This window comes from Schistocerca cancellata, chromosome 2 (genome assembly GCF_023864275.1).
Source record: "Schistocerca cancellata isolate TAMUIC-IGC-003103 chromosome 2, iqSchCanc2.1, whole genome shotgun sequence".
NCBI lineage: Eukaryota > Metazoa > Arthropoda > Insecta > Orthoptera > Acrididae > Schistocerca > Schistocerca cancellata.
The window spans coordinates 439,522,127-439,544,660 of NC_064627.1; the positions used below are offsets into that span (position 1 = coordinate 439,522,127).

The window sequence follows — 22,534 nt, forward strand, 5'->3', positions numbered from 1 at the left end:
ACCTCAGATAGAGATGGGAAAATCTGTGGACTTGTTCGTTCAAGGGTCTCTGAGTGATTTACACCAGTGCCTGGTGATTTCTTAAATATTTATTTTGCTACAGCTAGCGCTACCTCTCACTGCACGAATGAGCAATTGACGGTCTCAATCATATATTCTGTTCGTATTAGAGGTCGATCTCCATTCCGCTCTATAGGGTGATTTGAATTAACCTTTCGCTACATGACAAGCCCCCCCAATGAAAACGATATATAACATGACAATGAAAGTTTGTGGAAACATGTGTAAGGACATGCGGTAAAGAAATAGTGAACACACCAGTGTGAGAATCATAATAATTTTCTGGTGAGAGAATAACATTTGAATCATAACATGTAAACTTTCACGGCCGGCTTCTTCATTAATTAAAACTTCCGGGCTGAATTGCCGTGGTCCCTATATAAAACTGCTTCTCCTTCCTGACGTTTCGTTGCCTACTGCGGGCATCATCTTCAGAGGTGAGTCGCCGACTTACCTCAGAAGATGTTGCCCGCAGTAGGCAACGAAACGTCAGGAAGGAGAGCAGTTTTATATATGGACCACGGCAATTCAGCCCGGAAGTTTTAATTAAAGAATAACATTTGTTAAATGCTTCCACTGCTACATTCCAGGTTACAACCATATTTCAGTTCTGCATCCACGACAATCTGGAAGCGGAATATAGATTGTTCTGCTGCTGCCTGAAGCGTCTCTGATGAGATGTTGGCTACCTCCCTCGCTATGCTCATCTTGTACCTCCAACAAGTGTTGGTGTCTCGTTGATAAACCCTATCCTTCAGATAACCCCTCAACCAGAAAACACATGGGTTCAAACCTGGTGACCTTTGTGATGACGCAATTTTGAACATTCGGCCAGTCATTCACTAAACTGTCACTGAGGAGACATTGTTGGTAATCCCACAGTGCATGCGAGCGGTTACTTACTCAGAAGTTCCACATCTATCCGCAGCCGTCGTTGGGCCCTGACATTTATAGCCGATGGTGCACCATTGCTGCCTCGGTGCCGGTTTTTGATACCTCCATTTTGCCATGCACTTTGTACTTTAAACTCTGGGACGGAGAACAGTTTGAAAACTTAGCCGTTTAGGAAATGCTTCGACCTTTGTCCGAAAGTCAATGATTATGCCGTTTTGGACATCAGCTAATTCCCTACGTTTCCGCATTACGACCACGACTGCACTGTTTTCCGCGTCCCTCCGACTGACCTTGTGTACCCACCGTTATTAGTGTTGCCACACGCCGTCTGTGGGTTGTTATTGCAGGTTGACGTCGAACATACGTGGTTGTCACATTAACGTGACTGGACAATGTATTTTTCCGTAGAGACTGGATCAAGTGGCGAAAGTTGAATTATAACCACCCTGTGCTTCATGCCTGTGTGAAAGCTCCGTCATTCCACCTATGAGTGGCCACACAAACGATGTTTTTACTCTCTCGGTCATCAGTGTGTACGCTGCTCCTCAAAAATTTTCGCTTACTTGTCTTTCATCATACTTGTCCCAGTGGCGTTTCTTTGTCTGCATCACTAGGTCCTTGTATTGACGCTTCACCTCACTGAACTGATCGTCGTGTATGGTCTTTCTACCTGTTACTGGTCTCTGGTAGTGGTTCTCGAAACCGTTTTGAGTTTGCTGAGTTCGTTCCACCACTGTTATCTGCTGCCATCAGTTTGTGAAACACTGTCTATCGGTACAAAGTCCTGTGTTATCTGCCCTGTTGCTACATGTGCGGCGTGGACCCTCCTTTTTAACTATGTAAATGAATTTTTCACTCTGCAGCGGAGTGTGTGCTGATATGAAACATCCTGGCTGGTTTGAAGTGTGTGCCGGCTAGCGACACGAACTCGGGACCTTTTTCTTTTCTTTCTCCTAGGTAGGACGGGACGTAATGGTGGAAGTAAAGCTGTAAGGACGGGTCGTGAGCCGTGCTTTGGTAGGTCAGTTGATAGAACACTCGCTCGTGAAAGACAGAGGTCCCAATTTCGTGTCTCGGTGCAGCACACAGTTTACATATGCCAGGTAGGATCATATCAGCACAGACTCCTCTGCAGAGTGAAAAATTCAGTATCAAATCTTACTCTAGGTAGTGGCTAAGCCGTGTATCCATAATATCCTTTCTCGCAGGAGTCCTAGTCCCGCAAGTTTCACAGGAGAACTTCTGTGAAGTTAGGAATGTAGGAGATGAGGCACTGGCGGAAGTGAAGATGTGAGGAGTAGTTGTGAGTCGTGTTTGCGTGGCTCCGTTGGTATAGCACGTATCCAAGAAAGGCAAAGGTCCCGAGTATTTACAGACTTTTTGTGTGTATCTTGTCATTAATATAATGTCTTTGTGTATCTGTTCGTGATGGTTGCCGTATTATTGATACATGCTAGGTTGATTAACCTTTCATGTCTGGCATCTTCTACAGGTCTGCCTGTCCATTACCTGTGCAGAACGACCTCATCAGAGAACTGCACATAAGTTGACGCTATTCTCACGCATCATTCCATTTACGTACTTCCACCGTAACTACGCAGTCAGAGTAGGACTGTGACATCTTTGTTAGAGTCCACCGCCCGTTGACTAATATTAATGCAGCTTTTGGAGCGGTCCCTCCAGTCATCGCTGTTGCGTTGTTTGCGAGACCAACCAGCCACCGGTTCGCTGCGTACGGCTCATGCAAGCACACCAGGTCCAGGCATTCCTCGCCGGCGACCTTTTCTAGCTCTGCATTCATAACAGTACCTTATCTTAGCATTTAGCTTTGTTATACTGCAGACAGATGTACTGGGAGCATGTAAAAAGTTTTAAGTTTAGCCCAGCCAGTGCCAAGCCCCACTAAGATTGGCTCATGTGCAGTGTCGCAGCTGGATTGACAAACAGGCGGTGCAGTGGGACGAAATTGAAGCGTCACCCATCCACCAGTGTCAGCCCAGTTTGCAGGTGAATATAAGTTTAATTTAGTTTTGTTTATGTAATTTTGTAATATTTTGTAATGGTTGTGAATTGTCTAAAGTTTTTGTAATTTCTTTTATGTTTCATGTACGGAGAGGGCGGCGCAACGAACGGAGACAGCATCTTCGCTGCCGGGACCAGAGAGAAAATTGCTGGCCACTATACGTCGCGGGTCGACAGCCTAAGAGCAACAGAAGATCCTGGAACCGAGTTGTTGCGTCGTGCTTCTAAAAAATAAAATAAATGAAAATTTGTAATGTTTTGTACAACAATGATATCATAGGAAGTTTAATCTTATTGAAAATGTTAGTTTTGTCTCGTCAAGGCTCAGGTTCACGTCTGTATGTAGGAAGATAATAAACTAGTGGATGCTACTAAAGTTGAAATACGTGTTCTGAGGATTTATTTATGAAGAATTATGTGAATGAATTAATAATATATTTGACAAGATTATTGAATTTTGACAGCGTTCATCGCGACTGTGAATCTCAAAAAGTTTATTCAATGTGGTTCTAATATCGATAAATCAAGACAACGTGTATCAATATAATTTCTGAGGAGAAACAAACGACATCTAAAATTGAAAAAGTTTACGAAAACGAATTGGCCCGAGTAACGTAATTCTGTGCATACGACTCAAATGGTGTTTTACAGTTTCGTTCAAGAACCATTCTGAGACAATTTAAAAAGAATATAAATAATTTTGAAGTGGGTTGTAACTGACGTAGGTGACGAAGTCCACACATGGTCATATGTCGAAAGAAAATCATTTATAAGAAACTTACGTCGTTACACTACACCGGAAGAGCAGATTCCGCAAATATCGTGGCACACAACTGAGGTCCTTGCCACACAGCGCTCGAGCGAGTTTTCTGAATCGCCAATTCAGCAGTATGACCTCGCTGTCAAGAGAACATAACATAATAATAACATGTAAGTCTTACACAAGATTGCCTTTCTGGCGGATGGCATTGCAGAAACGCCAATCTGAATAGCTGAAAGCCACAGCTGAGACACAAATGTTGCAGTGAAGAACACTGACAAACCCAGAAAACAAGGCTACACTACATTCACTCATCCATGCCAAGACATAATATCCATGCTTCTGACTTGAAGTACGAGCCCCTCTACGTTGAAACTGTAGTGAGCCGATTTCGAGGCAGGACCTGTGATGTGCTGACTGTCATTCGCAAGATGACTACTACCTTCGAGATTGCAGCCGGACTGGTCTGCTGGACTTAGCCTTTGGAAGCTGTCGATGTGAATATGGGCCAGCCGGAGTGGACGAGCGGTTCTAGGCGCTACAGTCTGGAGCCGCGCGACTGCTACGGTCGCAGGTTCGAATCCTGCCTCGGGCATGGATGTGTGTGATGTCCTTAGGTTAGTTAGGTTTAAGTAGTTCTAAGTTCTAGGGTATTGATGACCTCAGAAGTTAAGTCCCATGGTTCTCAGAGCCATTTGAACCATTTGTGAATATGGAGCCTTCAATCACTAGCTTACTGAAGAAAAAACTGATAGTGCTTGAATCATTATGAATCACTATCACGCTCTCACTGCTGCACCTTAACTTTTATCTGTGAGGGTACGGCCCTTCTCTTGTGGAGAAGCGATGACGTAGCGCTGCCCCACCATCACCAACAGTGCAGAGTTGCTGGAAGCTTACTCGCACAGTCCCTTCGATGTCCAAGCGTGTGCCCTAGTCAAAAGCGTCGTCGCACTTTCGAGAAACACTGACAGACGAGTAATGACTACCACCAGCTGGGCCAGCTTCCCTGGATGGCGACGCCCCTCGGGCGTTACTTGCTGTGGCCTCGCCGACGGCGTCGAGAGACTGTTGAGCTGGGAGCATCTGCATATTCCACTGCTGCATGCTGCGTCCTCCGCCCTTCTCGCTGCTGTCACGAAGAAGACGATCCAATTATAAAACCATAGCTATAAAATGTATAATTCACTAACGCTGTCTCGTTAGAACCCAGGGTTCCTGACGGGTCCCTACCCCTGTGTTCCACGTTCCGGCATCCCACATCCGAATGGATGAAAGCCTACCGACCCTTACAGTCGGAACAGCTTCACATGTGCTTGGTGGAAACAAGACATTTGATACCCACCCTGATCGTTTCGAAGACTATGCGCCCTTGCTCCCTCACAAGGCTTCTATACACTTGTTCCCCTCTTGAAATCTGCCGAAGGGGTTCAAGCAGTAAGCGGGCAGCAGTCGGGAGATTTTCAGGCTTTAAGATCATTCAGTCTGAAAGCATACTGTACCCTCTTATGAGAGAATTTTGCGTGGTTTGAAACGCTGGACGGTTTAAAAGATGTCTCGTTGTTCTAGTCAGTTAATGTACTAGTTCTCCTCTAGGATCCCGTAATCACAGAGATAATGTTGTTCGATATTGTGTCTAATTGTTCGCCGGCTGGTGTGGCCGAGCGGTTCTAGGCGCTACAGTCTGTAACCATGCGACCACTACGGTCGCAGGTTCGAATCCTGCCTCGGGCATGGATGTGTGTGATGTCCTTAGGTTAGTTAGATTTAAGTAGTTCTAAGTTCTAGGGGACTGTTAACCTCAGAAATTTAGTCCCATAGTGCTCAGAGCCATTTTTTGTCTACTTGTTCAGTTTCTTTCTTATTTGAATTTGATCGATGTCTGGGTTTGTATATTGTGTCGTTCAAGGTCTGCTCTACCTGACTCTCTGCACCTGCTTGGTGCTGTTATCAGCCAATAGTAGCGAATAGTAAAAAAAAATTATTCGGTGCTGGTTCCTAATGTACATTTCCATTTGTTATCAGATGTTAAAGTTTAGTAGCTGCTGAAGGAGTACATACGTGTAGTAAGGAAAATGAAAATAAATGAAGGCTCTTGTGATACAACGCAATGAGCAGAAGAAAAATGACTTCCAAAACTTACAGGAACCATTCGTGATTGTGTCTCGCTTTATACATTCAAATAAAAGGACAGTTACCGCTATTAATCAATTAATCGTCCTCTCAGATTGACAACGCAACATAACTTCGCTGTACAATTACAGGGTATGAAGTTTGCGGTCACTGAGGGTCGCAGCAATCTGGAAAACAAGAACTGAGGCGAAGAGTTCGGAATGGCGTCGACTTTCAACGATCAGTACTTGGGGACCGGTGGGCAACTTGTCGCGCCCCTTTTATACACAGTAAATTGGGAGGCTCAGAACGTACTAGTTTATGTAGTTATGTATGCGGCTCGAGGTGTCACCCCACAATGTCAGTATAGGATTTTGAGCAGAGAAGTCTGACGACCACTGTTCTATGGTGTCTGTAGTTATTTTTGAAATCTACCTGCTTTCACTTGTCAGTTGTCTTGTACTATGTGGTGAATTGATGGTTTGCATGTTCGTGTGTGTATCTGGTCCTAGTACCGGTCTGACGTTTTGAGCCTTATGTGTCTTAGACATAAGTAGCTGGTTTCTTGAGTCTGCTGATGCTCTTCTGCAGCCGATATAGCGCAGGATGTGTTTGATGCTGCACGTCTTGTTCGTTGTCTCCTTGACGTACAGTTGCACACTTCCTTTTCACTTTTACATTCCGTATGGATGACCTTACACTCTACCTCCTCAAAACGTAAAGCCAGCCCAATCTGAGTGTCTGTAAATTTATACAGTTCATGCTTTATTGGCCGGCCGGAGTGGCCGAGCGGTTCTAGGCGCTACAGTCTGGAAACGCGAGACCGCTGCGGTCGCAGGTTCGAATCCTGCCTCGGGCGTGGATGTATGTGATGTCCCTAGGTTAGTTAGGTTTACTTAGTTCTAAGTTCGAGGGGACTGATGACCTACGAAGTTGAGTCCCATAGTGCTCAGAGCCATTTGAACCATGCTTTATTTGCCTAAAGCGTTGTAGTCCATTTGACCCTGTATAACAACATTGCATATGTAGTGTGTCGTACTAAAGTACCTGTAAGCACTTGTAAAACATTTCATTCAAAAGAGTAGGAGTCAGAGAGCATATTTACATACCAACTTCGGCCATGATGACCATTTATTGTCACCATGCAACCGCGTAGTGCCAGATACGTATTCTGGACCAGGGCGATTTACACTTCTTATTCACTGTGTTGGAATCGGACTTTACGACATGCTCGATGCAGATACGTTCTCCTTCGGCATGTACGTCGTCACTGTCGTGCTCATGTGCGATATCTGTGACGTTACGTTGTGAAATACAGTGAGTGTGAACTGCCTGCTGTAAAGATGTTCCGTATGCCAAACACTCCAGACGCCTCCCCTTCTAGCAGTTCCTTCCTCGCCTGATACACACACACACCCTACAATACTCGGCGTAAATTATTTCCCATTCTCTAAATTTCTTTGCTATGTGACCTATGATACAGCAATTAAAGGACCTTTGAACGTCCACGAAATGTTTGATTCTCACTGCCTCGAAGTCCATGTATACTCACTCCATTTGGAGGAGAACGTAGCGAACTTTAGGACTGGCTTTAATGGATGTATGGGAGCCTTTTGTCCCTTGACCCTATTTAAATGGTAGCCAGACCTTTCTCGTGAACTCTTCATCTAGGTCGTCACTGAAGTTCATTTCGTACAATTCCTCGTACAAGTCGCCATCAGAAAACGCTGTCGGTATTTTATATACTACTAGCCTAACACGTGGAGAAGAAAAGGCGACATCAGAATTGCAGAAAATGGAGCTGGTGTCAAGAAGTAAAGGTTCAAGAAACAAGGGTTTAACACTCACACAGTAAAAAAATTAAAAAATTAAAAAAATACTGACAATGTATTGTTGCCGACAATATATCCTTACAAAGAGTCCATCTACTATATGCACAACCTTTTTGCTCTTTCTGCAGTAAAATACCTCACTTTTTACCACACTCCAGTAGTGATAATGGGACAATTCACTGATAAATATTTTTATATTCTATTTTTGTTTTGCTCATATGTCATCATGGTCTTTCTGTAAAGGTAACTGCCATTTATAATGTGTTTAATTACCATAAAAAATGTGAATAATCGATGATCAGCTTGATACACCGCATCCAATGTCACTGCTGGGAAGCCCGCGCCAAATGGAGGGTTAAATAGGGACTTGTTTTTAAGGGCTAACGAGACAAAATCGTTTTAGATTCAAAACATCTAAATTAAATTCGCGAAGATTTTATTGCCTGTTTGATGAAGAGAGCGTGACACTTCACGATAAATAGTTTTCAAAATGCACATGAGGCAAACATGAAATGTACTAAAACTATATTATAATCTTATGGCCAATTACTTACAATGTTTCCAGTTTAGGCATTCCATTCAAAGCTCCGTCTGCAAGGTAGAATATGTGGTTGAAAGACAGGTCACTGAAACAGTAATTTTCAGATTTATCAAACAACTGCGGTCCTTATTTCTTGGTAACAATCATTTTAAGAAATGATGATATTCAAGAAAGCTTATACAAAAATAAGATATTTTATGTGCTGGTGTCACTTGTGATCCGTCTGTTCTGTAATCATGTGTTGTTTGTTGATGATATTACTTAGTTTTCTAATCATGTGTTGTTTGTTGATGATATTACTTAGTTTTCTAATCATGTGTGGTTTGTTGATGATATTACTTACTTTTAATTCCTCTGTGTCATTTAGTTTCAACAAAAAGCAATTGAAGACAGTGTTCTTGATTTGATAGAGAATAATACACCACGACGTGAATATGTGCACTGGACTCGGGAGCGAGTATATCTCATAAACCTTTGACAGTTTTTGCCTTTCATTATCGAGGATTATGCTGTTTGTAAGAGACAAGCCTGCGGCGTCTATACTGTCATACCGACACAGGCCAATTTCGGCTTGGAATGTTCTTCTAGAGCACTGACTTATTCCCTGCTTAAAATACGTTGAAAATTAATTATCAACCAGAGTAGTGTGAAATTGTAATTTTGCACTTTTTAAGATTCTTAAGTGCTATTGTAACATTTCTCACGTGGCGGGGAGGCTCCTATGTTTTGCGTATATTAAGTTATTTACCAGCTTATTTCCCGGAATTAGCTATTATTGTACCTGCCTCGTGCAGTTAACACTTCACCAGCTGTTGTCAGAGCAGCACGTTTTCGTTATTTTGCTCGAGTGGTCGAATTCAAAACGCGTTCAGCTTATTATAAATATGTCTACGGCGGGCGCCATCCCGGGAAGCAGCTGTAATATTTGTTTCTGGAATTGACCGCTACGTAACTTAGAAAGTCTTTTTATTTTGTTCCGCGTAGGGGTGGCTATTCATTAGAAAAGCTTTTGCAGACAACAGGTTCACTAATTGCTTGAATTCTAAATTATATTCAAATTAACAAAAAGTGTATGTACACTTACAGAAGTTCCACTATATGTTTCACATTGCTTTGGCAACACAATAAAAATGTCCTTTCACGAAACTTTCTGTGGTTGGCACTGAAACAGCATGTCTGCTACGGAAATGATGCTTTCATCAAATTATTGATTCTACCAATACCTTCTAATTCCACACTTTTAGTCTAATTCAGAAACTGACAATGGGTGGCATAAATCAAATTCCAGCGCTCCCTTACTCCTAGACCTCGTTTATTCCTTTCGAACATGCTGTTCTCAGTTAAACTCGATGTCGTTCACCTCATGTCCGAATTCCATACACCTATGCCTTTTGATAACTTCTTGCCTACGACTGTAGAAAACACAGCATGGCAATGATTGCCCACTCCCTTCCCTTCCCAGCTGTGGTCTGCCGCAATGTAAAGCGAGTAACACATGTAGCAGAGTTCGATGTGATCTGCAATGGTACACCAGAATCTGAGTCCGTTCCATCATTCTCTTATTGTGATTCAAGTTCCGTGGTCCGTCAATATTACTCCTGTCCTACACCTCGCAAGCTTGGCTTTGACGTAGAATGATGTTTGTACTTTCTAGAACATAAGCAGTTTTCTTAGCGTGATGGGTAGAAGCCGAATTGTTTTGCCAAGCATTCCTCCTGGCATTGCTTCCCGTAGAAAACCGTTTCATCAATCCAGATTTTTTAACTAGAAATTCCTCTGATATCTCTTCTTTCAAGCCACCGTAATCACTATACCGTAGCCAATAAGTTTAAAGTACCCTTTATTCTACATTATTGATTCGCAATTAATGTTCATTTCATATTTACTTTAACTGGTTGCTCTCCCATTAGGCAGTGTTGCACAATAAGATGTCAAAACGTTTAGATGTGACATGAAGATAACGTTACACTGGTGCTTGCGATGATAATGAAATTTTTATGGTAACAGTCCTTACAAAGAACGCAGCAAGATATATTTCTTAATTACCAGACTATGTGCAATTATTTTATATTACGTGTTTATCTATGGTATCTAAGAATGAAGTTATGATACGATACGTTTTACTTTATGTTGCAGCTTGTAAATTGTTTTATGATAGACTTAGCCATAATAAATGACCAGATGATGAACGAAAGACTTATACGCGCAGTCCTGTGTTCTGATAAATAATGGAAACACGAGTTAATAATACTGCATCAGTGGTTGCAGAACATAACCAGATAGCTACATTTTCGTCACAGTCACGGAGAAACAAGAGTTAGTAGGGGTCGTGGCATTTCTCATTCAGTCCGTTTCAGTTTCCTATTCTTGTCTAGAAATATCTTTCAACGGAGACACTAGAATACAACGGAACTGATGTCCCACACGGGAAAAGGGTTGCTTGTTTCGGCACTGGATTCCGCCTGTTTCGGGAGAGACTAATGAGGAATTTTTCGTACCGACTGTTATTTATGTGTGTTAAATACGTTTTATTTCGAAAGTATAAACAGGAATGTTACTCATATTCAGTTTCTATGTCTCGTTTCCATTATCTGCTTGTTCAATTGACAACTAAAACGTAATTAACGTTTAAAGGCAGACGTTTATGTTACATTTAGGGAGAGATACTTACAGGGCGACGAGACTTCTGAGCCCAACGAAGGCGTTGCGAGATATGTTACGTATCCTCTGGTGTTTCAGGTCCCTGTGAAAAAGGAAGTTCAGGTACATAAAAGCGCGAAACTCAGTCTGTAATTGTGCTATGTTCTAATATTGCGACATGGAGTATGATTATATTTCCGAACCTCAATTGCTGATTTTTTCGCATATTTCCCTTATTTTTTCCTGTTTTACGAGTAGAAAGGGCATTAGTGTTGTAGTTACATTGTCTCCGCGTCAGGACGTCAGCAGAAGGATAGAGGTGCTTTCAGCGTCATACTATTGTGCTCAGCTCCAAATTAATGTCAAAATTATTCTCTTTTGCTGTACTTACGAAATGATATTTTTATACCCTATTGTCTTCCACGCAGCAACTTCACTGACATTCAGGTCGTCCGGCCCCAATAATCAGTTACAATCTAGATTGACATCCCTTGTCTTAATAGACATCGTTGATAAGTTTTGCTATTTCAGCACCTTATTTCAGACGAAACAGTTGCACTCTACAAGTCAGAAAAACAAATTGCAATGGCACAACCTGTTTTCAACGAAATAAGACCACTATTACTGAAGTTGTGTAGCAGAGAAAATGAAAAGAAAATCATCGTATGGTTCATATATGTGATGTTTCAAAAATAGTTTTACAAACTTTGGGGACAAGTTTCTCACAACAAAGCAAGAAAAAAAAGTTCACATAAATATATGTCTTATAATTCTTCGATTTCGACTGATTATTGAAAACTGACGTTTAATGATTTTCCAGATACACAGCAACAATTTCACTTATCTATGAACCCGATTAACTCAGTGTATCCCAGATCGCATTGTGTTGTAAGGTAGGTTTGTTTACATTCGTCGAAGAAGTGGCAGATAGCAGCGCAGGGTAAATGACCCTGGCATGTGGTACATCTCCAAGCTCAATACGGAGGATATTTCACGAGCACCTCATGTATAGGTATAATTTTCATCGTTTGCAGAGCTTTTCTCCTGCCCGCCACCCTTCACGGTAGAACTTTTCCAATGGTTTGTTGCACAAACTGCCTATCCGTTGTCTGTCTCTTCATTTTTGTTTGCAGACGAGGCAACGTTTTGAAGAGCTGGAATAATGAAATTCTTTCAACCATCACATATGGGCCGATCGCAATCCTCAATGCTACAGTGCAGGCTAGACATCGGCATAAGATTAAAGTATGCTCTGGAATTGTAGGTGACTGTTTGGTAGGGCCACACTTTCTCTCAGCACGCTACACAGGTGCTGTCTACAGGGACTTAATTCAGATCACCCTAGAAAGTGAGCACCCTGCAAATAAGAGGATCCTTGTGGTCTATGTGTGTTGGATCTGCAGCACATTTCAGTGTTCGATTTGCACTGGCTGGTATCTGTAATGGCAGATGGATAGGCATAGGATGACTAGATCCGGTCTTCACGTTCCCCCGATCTCAGTTCTTCAGATAATTATTTGTGGGGGTATAAGCAATTGATCTGTGTAACTGATCATACGGGTGCAGACACGGTTCATCAGCTTGCCATGGAGACCTGCGGAACCATTTGAAAGCGTCATTTGAGAGGTGCGACAGTCAGTGGCTCGATGTTCAGAAGCATGATCAGGACATTTCGATCATTTATTATGAATTTCTGTGTTTATGAGCTCCAGTCAGTTAAACTGTAAACTTTCATTACTAGCTCGAAATCGAAGGATTTTCAGGTATCTGTTTACATTAATTATTTTCCAGTATTGCTGTAAGGAACCTCTTGCTAATGTTTGTAAAAGTATTTTTTGTAGATTGTGCTCTTGTTTGGATATGAAAGTTAGACACTGTTGAAGAAAAAAGGAAAACCATTAGAAGCAATTTTGGGAGGACACAAAGAAAATTCAGTGAAGATGTTTTCCAAGAAATCAGGGAACGAAGGAACATCAAAGTAACTATTTAAGAAAGGAAAGCTAAACGTATTGGACATTTATTTGGACATTATAAATTTTTTACAAATATGTGGAATGGAACAACTTGTCCAAAAACAAAGAGAGAAAGCCGAAGACACAAAATACTGTGATATCTGACTAAAGATAGAGCTATGTCGATTATTCATGTCTGGACATTCCTATCCGAACCGGACATCGTGACATCCCCCGCCAATGACGCCATTTGGATGTGAGGTGGACTGGCGCCGGGTCAGCACAGACCTCTCCCAGCCGTTGCCCGCTTACCACACCCCATTGCATCCCTCACACCAAGGAAAATGCCTGGCAGTAGCGGGAAGTGAACCATGGTGCGTTGCATAATCGTCACACACGGTGACCACTTAGCTACGGAGACGGACTAGTATAACATATATATTGGAGGTAAATACTTGCCACAATTACCAAGAAATGATGAAGAAACAACAAAACAGAGAAGAAGTTTTGCAGCTGCGCGGCATAACGTTCAGAAGATGATGATGTTGAGACGATGATTTTTTTATGCTTGAATACTTCTTTATTTGTGGATTCCGAACACTTTCAGATACATCCACTTATATTTGGGACTGCTACAATAATTTTCCCGTTTATTATCCTCTAGATAAACATAATAACCTCCAGTTACAAAAAAATGTAAAATATTGTAAACAGATCTGACTGCAAATAGAAATTTTAAAATTGCTTTAGCCCCCGTACATATTTTTCAGAAGAAACTCATAATCAGATAGTCGACTCACTCACTCACTGGACAACGTATGCCTAACAAATGGGACAGTGCTGTTGAAGGCACTAACTGAATTGCGTCTACTGAACATATGCAATGAATTATTATATTTAGTTTTATTTTGGTTAGTTATCCATTATAGGAACCAAGAGATTGTGCGAAATACTCTGTTACATTATTCATTTCATATCACATCACAAAGACGGCGATTAGATGCATGACGTATGAGTCACTATCTACACATATGTAATTGAAGCATATGTGAGAAATAACAATCCACCAGATTTGCGATCTTTAAGGTGAATTTGTTTGACGAAGTGTCTCGAAAAAGAAAACCGACAGGTCGAAGATTCTGCTCTAGCAACGAACTGTATCTCATACCTTGATACTCTTAATTATTACGCTTGATATTTTTACATCTACATCTACACGATTTCTCTGCAGTTCACAATTAAATGCCTGGTAGAGTGTTCTTGAACTACCTTGAAGCTCTCGAACAGCACATTGCAAAAACGAACGCTTACGTCTGTCCATGAGAGTTCTGATTTCTCTTGTTTGATTGTGGTGATCATTTTCTCTATGTTGGTGGGCACCAAAATGTATTTTCACACTATTGAAACAAAGTTGATATTTCATGAGACGATTCTTCCGCAGCAAAGAACGTTTTGTTTTAATGATCGGCGGTCAAATCCGCGTATTATATCCGTGGCACTCCCTGCCCTGTTTCGCGATAATACAAAACGAGGTGACCTACTTTGAACGTCTTCGATGTCCTCCGTCAATCCTGTTAGTTTCGAATCCTATGCCGCGCAGCAATATTCCAGCTGAAGACAAACAACTGTGATGCAGGCAGTCTCTTTAGTAGAAATGTTGCATTTTCTAAGTTTCTGCAAATAAATCGCAATCTTTGGTTCACTTTCTCCACAATATTATTACTTGATCGTTCTGATTTATTTGTAGCTGTAAGACCGAAGCATTTAAATGACTTCACAGCATTTAATTTTGTATAATATATTGAGTGTCAGAAATTTAGCGGATTCTTTTACTACTAATGTGGAGGACTTTGCTCTTTTCCTTATTTAGAGTCAATTGCCACTGTTTACAACATATAGATATTTGTCTAAATCTTTTGCAATTGGTTTTGATTATCTGATGACTTTACAGAACGGTAAATGATAGCATTACCTGCAAATAACCAAGGAGGGCTGCTCAGATTCTCTCCTAAATCGTTGCACTGATCAGGTACGGCAGACAGCTTATGCACGAACTGTGGCCTTCTGACGCGAAATCACGAATCCAGTTGCACAACTGAGGCGATACTCCGTTGGCACGCAATTTGATTAGTGCATATATGTAATTAATTTGGCATCCCCAGTCGACAGCAATCATTAATTCGCGATAATAAAGAGCTAGTTGTGTTCCACAAGAACGATGTGTTCTGAATTCGAGTTACTTATTCGCCGATAAATCGTTTTCTTCGATGTAATCGGTACGCATACAACAGAATGTGTATCTAGCATGTTCCAAAACACCGCGCATGAAAAAGGGATTTATCAGGGGCTTATACTTCGCGTTCTATTGATGACAGAGAGATAGGTTCAAATGTTTAGCATAACCATTGGGCTAGTAACCATTTGTGTGTCCAACAGAATAATCTTCTTAGTGTTGCTACCCTACAGTACAGAGTCAAAAAATGAATGTTACACATTTCCTCGAGCTCAGGCAAATAGAGCAAATCTATTGGTTTCTTTGCATTTGATGCGGTTTACAGTGAACGGTACGGGGTTTATGGAGGCACTGTCAACTCATGGGTGGCCTCTTAGAGAACAGGAATGAACGTTCTTTTACCATTTCTTCGTACCAAAACTGAGCCGTTGGTTCCAAGACCCCGTAATACGTCTCCGTTATCATCAGAAGGGTTCTGGAAATCCCATTTCGTAGTACTGAAGTAAATGAAAAATCTTTCCGTACTTGAAATTCAGGCTTAGGCGTAAAATTAGTTCTGCCTTATTTCAATTACACATAATAAACTATTAAAATTTTACTGAGCAATAGAATTCTCTTCATATGAGTGACATGAACTGCTACAGGATGGAAAAAAGAAAACCAGTGGAAAATGCCACAATCAGTGGAAAAAATGCGAAGGTATGGCTGTTTATTTAAAATTTTCCCACCGAAAAGTCAGGCATCAGCTGCTTCATTCTGAATTTCATGGCACCTTCAAAATATTCCCAAAAATTTTGGCATGTGAATATATTCTTTTTGATTTTGCACGAGATGGTGATAGTGGCAGTGGAAGAAAGACAGAAAGTAATAAAGCCTGGAAGATAGTAAACAATGGTTGTGGTATAGAAAGAGCGAATGAGACAATGGCATTGTGAGAGAAAGAGAGGGACACACTGGAAGTGGAACATAGTATATAGGAAAGAACAGTGCTAGAGAAAGAGTGATGGAGACAATTAAAGTGGGGGAGGAATAAGGAGTAGGAAAGGTGGATGTGGTTGAGAGTCAGCAATAATGAGAGACAGAATCTATGACAATGACAAGGAGGAGGAGAGAGGTAATGAAAGCGAGAAGATACAGTAACAGTGGGAATGAATGATTGAGATAGTACCAGTAAATGATAGTAAGAGGCAGACAGTGACAATCAAAGGAGACTGTAGTAGAAGTAGTAGTACAGAACGAAGGAGACTGTGGCTGTGAGACAGGAGTCAATGAGAGAGAGGCACACACAAGGAGATAATGACAATGAGCTGGGCTGGACAAGTGACTGAAAATGGGCAAGTGCAAGTGCATGGATGTGAACGACTTTCAGCGATGAACTAATGGGTTTTAGCAAGTTGCAGTTATGAGAGCTAGTGATAGTTTAATGTGAGTTGCGTGTTAAAAAGAGCGCGAATATATTTGCATGCCCAAATTTTTGGTAAAATTTTTGGAAGTGCTGAGGAAGGCAGAATGAGGCAGCTGGTACCCCCTTTTCCACTCAGAGTCTTTTAAAGAAACAGGAACATACTTGCATTTTTTTGTGCTCCGACAGGAACTTTTTTCAAATGGTTCAAATGGCTCTAAGCACTATGGGACTTAACATCTGAAGACATCAGTCCCCTAGACTTAGGACTACTTAACCTAAGTAACCTAAGCACATCACACACATCCATGACTGCGGCAGGATTCGAACCTGCAACCATAGCAGCAGCGCGCTTCCGCACTGAAGCGCCTAGAACCGCTCGGTCGCAAACGTCGGGAAGCATTTTTCCTCTGGTTCATAATATGTTCTTTAATCCTCCTGCAAATCGGCGTTAGTGAAATGGATCTGCAATTTGGTGGAACGATTTCAGTTCTTGAGGATTGGTGAGACCTCAGTAGCTTCCCAGTCCTTAAGTAGGGATGTTTCGACGAACAAGAGGTTGTATATGATTGTTTGCTTCTGCCAAGTACTTAAATGTGAATTGCAGAGTTATCATGTAGGTATGGAACTCTTCTAAAAGCATACTTCGAAAGGAACCTAAATGGTATGCAAAACTGGTACAACTTAAAACCTAGTACTTCTGAATGTTGTATTTTCCCATTATTGTAAAATCAATAATAGAGAATTTCTCGTAATTTTGTGGATTCTATGATGTATAATTAACCAAAATAACAACGATGGTCAACATTTGTGTGACCAATTAGGTAGACTCCGTCTCCACTTAGTTATTTTTAGCAGCACCACAGTGCCAGCCTTTAGCTACATGTGGTCTACAAAATAAATAAAAGTTCCTGTGATTGCCTGCAATCTGATGATTTGCCTGCAGGGGTCATAAATCTTGCTGCTGGAATAAAAAATCATGTCTCAAGACTATAAGGTGTGTGATTGCTATCTCTACTTAAATCAATCAATACAGTTCGATAATTAAAAAATTTAGCACACTCTGCGCATAAGTTCGATTTAACAGTAGTTTACAGCCAATGTAACTAACTATTTATGACGTTAAATATTGCTCTTATTAGAAGTAAAGGGGATTTGGGAAATTTTAATGTGACATAATACTTGCGAAAGTTCCGTGATACAGCAATCTCGCATGCTAGCTGGCACAATATCCCCTAAATGTTTCGCTGGAGAGTCATCGATACTTTTTTTTTCTCTGGAAAGGTATGTTCCTAAACTAATTTGCGCATGTAGCTCACGAAAGTGATCTTTTCGTTGCTTATAATAGAAGATTTTCACATTTACGAGCGAAAATAAAACGAATTGCTCTTTAATGGAACAGAGCGCAATTTGTTTCCTTTTCATTCGTAAAATAGTTGCAGAATTATACATGAGGTAGTGTTGAAAAGTAATGCCGCCGAAATTTTATGTGAAAACTCTTAAGGCTTTCCGAATAAAACAAATGTTATTAACGTTCTACATCTTTATTCTTCATGTCTACATACTTGTAGCACTCTACCGCTAGAGGGCTCCGACTTGTAGCCTAAAACAGGGCGGTGTGTAGCGTAATTATGTAGGCGCGTGAGAATCAGTGTGCAGCAAACGAGTTTCGAAATCGAAGAGTCCGCCCACACATGGAGAACCCTGTCCAGCAGCATGACAATGCCAGACCACACACGAGCGCTGCGATATCTGCGGCAGTCCGACAGTTTGGGTTCACTGTCACCGATCATCCATCCATACAATGCCGACTCAGCCACAACCGATTTTCATCAGTTTCCAAAACTTAATGATCACCTTCGAGAATTGCACTTTGATGCCGATGAAGCGGTGACATCAGAGATGAGGTTGTGGCTCCCACAACCATGTCAAAAATTCTACAGTGATGGTATCACCAAATAAGTGTCCCGTTGGGAGAAACGTGTTCGTTGCCAGGATGACTATGTAGAGAAATAGATACGTAGACTTGGAGGATTAAGATGCAGAAAGTTAATAACCTTCGTAGTAATTAAAAAAAACGATTCGGAGGTACTACTTTTCAGCACGCCCTCATATTTTTAACAAGTTACCGTTTCACTGATATAGGAACTTGAAACGACACAACGAAAATCAATATTGGCAGAAATTGACTTTTCCAGATTTGTTTGTATCTTTTCTATTCCGTTATGTTATATGGAAGTCGAAACCCGAAACAGATATCGTTACACTAAGTGGTAGGGACCTACCAAACTTTATATTGCCTATGAAGGAGTAATTAACCGGCGTCTAAATAACATAATAAAACTATGCGCAAATGAACTTGTTTACTTCTGTGCCGTTTCGTCACTAATGATATCATCTCGATAGCTCAGAAAATTATAGACGTCCTTCTTTTTGTGTTCAACGACTGATTTTGTGGTGCAATATATCCCACATAGTTCTGAGTTTGTATGTACAACATCAGCGTAATGTCTTCTGCATGATAATGTGTTGACAAGGTAAATGTTATTTTTGCGACTTCGTTGTACGAAGTAGTTGTACTGTTGAAAAATTTAACCTTCTCATTCAGCAAGTCTTGAAACTGTTTTAGGATTACATAACCTGTATGGCTTTATTTTATAGTTGTTAGTATGTTATTAGTACGTTACTTTTTATGGACATTCTCTAGTCATTTATTCTTCGTGAAAACAGGTAGACGATTGTCACGGAGATTGTGGTTTATAAAGTAAAGAAAGGAGAGCATTCATAACATGTACCAGAAGTAGATAAGCGTTCATTTAAGACTGGAGATATTATCTCACACAAATGTAGTAGGTCAGCTTGTTTCTTTAAACGGAGATGTAGGATTAAATATGCTTTTACCACGCGTGTGTTGGATGCATAATCTGTGCACTGAAATGGTAGTATGGCTGTAAGAAAATATTTCGTCTATATTGTCTGAATTGACGAGAGACAGGATGCCAAATACTACTGACAATAGAAAACGATATTAAATTACCAATACTCACAACGTTGTAATCGACGAGAGTCCGTAAAAAGCCATTGGTTCTAAGACTTCTATTCCGTTACCTTGTAGATGGCTGTAAGGTGGAAGAAAATTCAATAATTACGAGTAGTTATGATGGGAATATGGCAAACAAGTTGATGGAAAAGTTATGAAACTGATGTCACTCACAGTGTGCGCAAATCTGGCAACCCGAAGAAGCTACCGTTGTTTATAACGGAGATATGGTTATCTTGTAAGTTGAGAATGTGTAGTCGCCAGAGATTGCGGAATATCATGGCGGGAAGTCTAGATATACTATTGTTCCTCAGATCTCTAGAACAGAATGGTTCATCAAATTTCGTATTCACATATGAAATCGTATTTATACGTTTACAGTCAATAAGTCTGTGAAATATAAAATCCCAGAGCTAATGTGAGTCATTGCGCAAAACCAGATGTTATAACTCATTACCATTTAAAGTAGTTTTTTCTGTTACTTACAGGTAGACAAGTCGGTCCAGTTTCGAAAATGAATCTTCATTAAGTGTCTCATTCAACAAATTATTTGCCATATAACTGTGAAAATAAAAATTACTCCATTACTTACTCACAAACAAATAACTGGATTTTAAGCGAGATAATAGTGACGTGATGTAGGAATATTTACAAAGTTTTCTCGCAGTCTTTACACTAAATGTTATTTAGGAACAAGTAATGTTCTGAATAGTACTTACAAGCGATTTATCTGAAATTCAATGACCGCCGGGAACTCCGTCAGGCCAAGGCTGGTGCAGTTGATTTTTGTGTCGTGGCACACGCATCGAGGTTCCGTGGAGCACTGGAACGCTGAAATAAGTACTCATTTGCTTGGTGACCGGCAGAGTGGCAAAATAATGTACCTTAAACTATTTGACTTATAAACATACTAACTCGCTTGTCGTTTGTTCTGTCGAACCTTTCGTCGGTTCTGAAATCTGTGTCGCGAATGATTATGTTTCAGATTGTTTAGAGATGAACGTTTCTCTGTATTACTACAAGGGAAACAATTATTCATTTTTTTTAGACGGAATCCCTAGTCTGGATATCTCATTGTCATACCTATTACAGAAAAGATCTTTCGCTATGGAGCTGTATGGAGCTGTATGGAGCTTTTGACTGTGTACTGGACAGTAATCCAGTACCTTAAGGTACATGACAGTGGTCTTACGTACTCTGTTTAGGCGTGAGTTACCATTTGTCCTAACAGCATGGTTTCGAGTTTAGGTCCCTAATCGTCTTCTCTATTAGTTTGAGAAACATTAAGATTGGTTTTAGTTACGAATCACTTGGTATTATGGGCAACCACAGCTGTAATGAAACGTTTCAGGTGATAAAAACAGCAGTAGCAGCACCAGAGGGATTTATTAATCACGACTGGTTTCGTGTCGCTTTTGGTCACATTCTCAGATAGCAAACAACTGACCTTTCAACACACAGTGTCCTTGAAACTCCGTAAGGGTCAATAGCAGAACGCGTGCTTTGTAACGCCATTGCCACGTAGGAAGAAAGGTGACCCGTTTTATTTTCCCTAATTGAGTTTTAATTTCATTATGAATTGAAAGGTCAACAGTTTGCTATCTAAAGGTGTGACTAAAATGTGACGAAACTAATAGTACTTCTTAAACCATTTTGACTCAACTGTCATCAATTGATATATGATTTAGCTATTATGATGAAGAACCGGATGAACAGCCCGACTCTGAAATGGCTGCTCTCGTGTAACAGAGAATCACTAGGTTACTTTCTTTTGTCAGTTTTTTTTCAGCTGTGTAATACAATTCGGAAAATGGAGAATGTTCCGGAAGAATGAAAAGCAGCGCTACCCTTTGTCGTTCCACGAGAAATTCTACGAACTTCTGTTGCAGGGTCTGGATGGACCTGAAGAGTTCCTGGGTAAAAACAAATAGAATATTTTGAGTATAATCTCGCTCCTATGTTGAACACTTTTGACTATATTTTTATGGCCTTTACTCCGAAGAGTTGTTTAATGCAGCCTCCACAATGGTCTTTCCAGTGTGAGACCTTTCATCTCTGCATAGCGGTCCTGAAACTTTATATATGAACCTGCTTACTGCAGTCTAGGTGTCGGTATTCTAGTATTTGAACAGTATTGACAGGGAATTTGGGGCGGTGGCAACTGTGTCCCAGAGATTCTGTGATAGTTAGGAACGCCCAACATCGCAGTTAAGAAATAAATCCTTAGGATACTATCCCACTTTTGTTAAAATGGCGGCACTATTAAAAAGTGAGGAAGAATTAACCACAGAAATGAACCTCTTGAAACACATAGCTCGACAAATAATCCTCAGGTTCTCAGCACAAAACACGGAGCTCATGAGAAACAACAGATCTGAACTAAAAATTTTCTTAAATTGAGATACACGTGATTCAATAAGATACGAAGTCACTTATGTCGGTAGGAATGTGCAAGAGACGGGATTAGAGGAAATGTTGGCGAAAATCGAATCGTAGAAACCGAACATGGATTGACAAAAAACATCTACAATGAGAACTGTATCACCTAGGACGAATGCTTTTATGCCAGTGAATGCTTACGGGTAACTAGTGTGGAAATCTATATATTTCCTAAGAAAAGAATCCTAAGAAGAATCACGGATACAGAACTAAATGAAGACGATTATTAAAATGTCACCCGCTTAAGTACTAACAATGATTTATTCACTCCTCGTCCTGTTTCAGGGTGTTACAATACCATCTTCATAAGCGTAAAAAAACCATAACATACAAAAGGTGAGGAGGGGGACAATGTAACACATCTGGAAAAACCACGTAACGTGTAGAAGGTAGGAATAAGCGAAAACGAACCAAAACCCAACAGCGTACTTTATATGTTCGCTATCGAGCAGCCGCACGCTATGGACGCTAGCAAAGACTGAACGGAAGGTCACGAAGAAGGTCTGGAGGCGCGGAGTGGCGCAGGCGCAAATGTGTGCGAGAGGGAGAAAACTGACGTCGGTATTAACGAAGATATTCGAAATCGGGACTGACTCGTCCGATCGTT

The 22,534-nt window shown here is 40.8% G+C and overlaps 1 protein-coding gene across 1 annotated transcript in view; it reads right to left on the bottom strand.

Annotated features, from left to right (window-relative positions):
- Window positions 1-22,534, bottom strand: part of LOC126154853 (G-protein coupled receptor GRL101-like) — a 373,478-nt gene that overhangs the window by 161,802 nt on the left and 189,142 nt on the right. The window contains exons 14-19 of the mRNA XM_049916191.1: window positions 20,208-20,319; window positions 19,975-20,049; window positions 19,663-19,806; window positions 19,496-19,567; window positions 10,893-10,964; window positions 8,235-8,306 (exon numbers count right to left, since the gene is read on the bottom strand). Of these exons, the coding sequence (XP_049772148.1) occupies window positions 8,235-8,306; window positions 10,893-10,964; window positions 19,496-19,567; window positions 19,663-19,806; window positions 19,975-20,049; window positions 20,208-20,319 (547 nt within the window). The remainder of the gene's footprint in view (window positions 1-8,234; window positions 8,307-10,892; window positions 10,965-19,495; window positions 19,568-19,662; window positions 19,807-19,974; window positions 20,050-20,207; window positions 20,320-22,534) is intronic.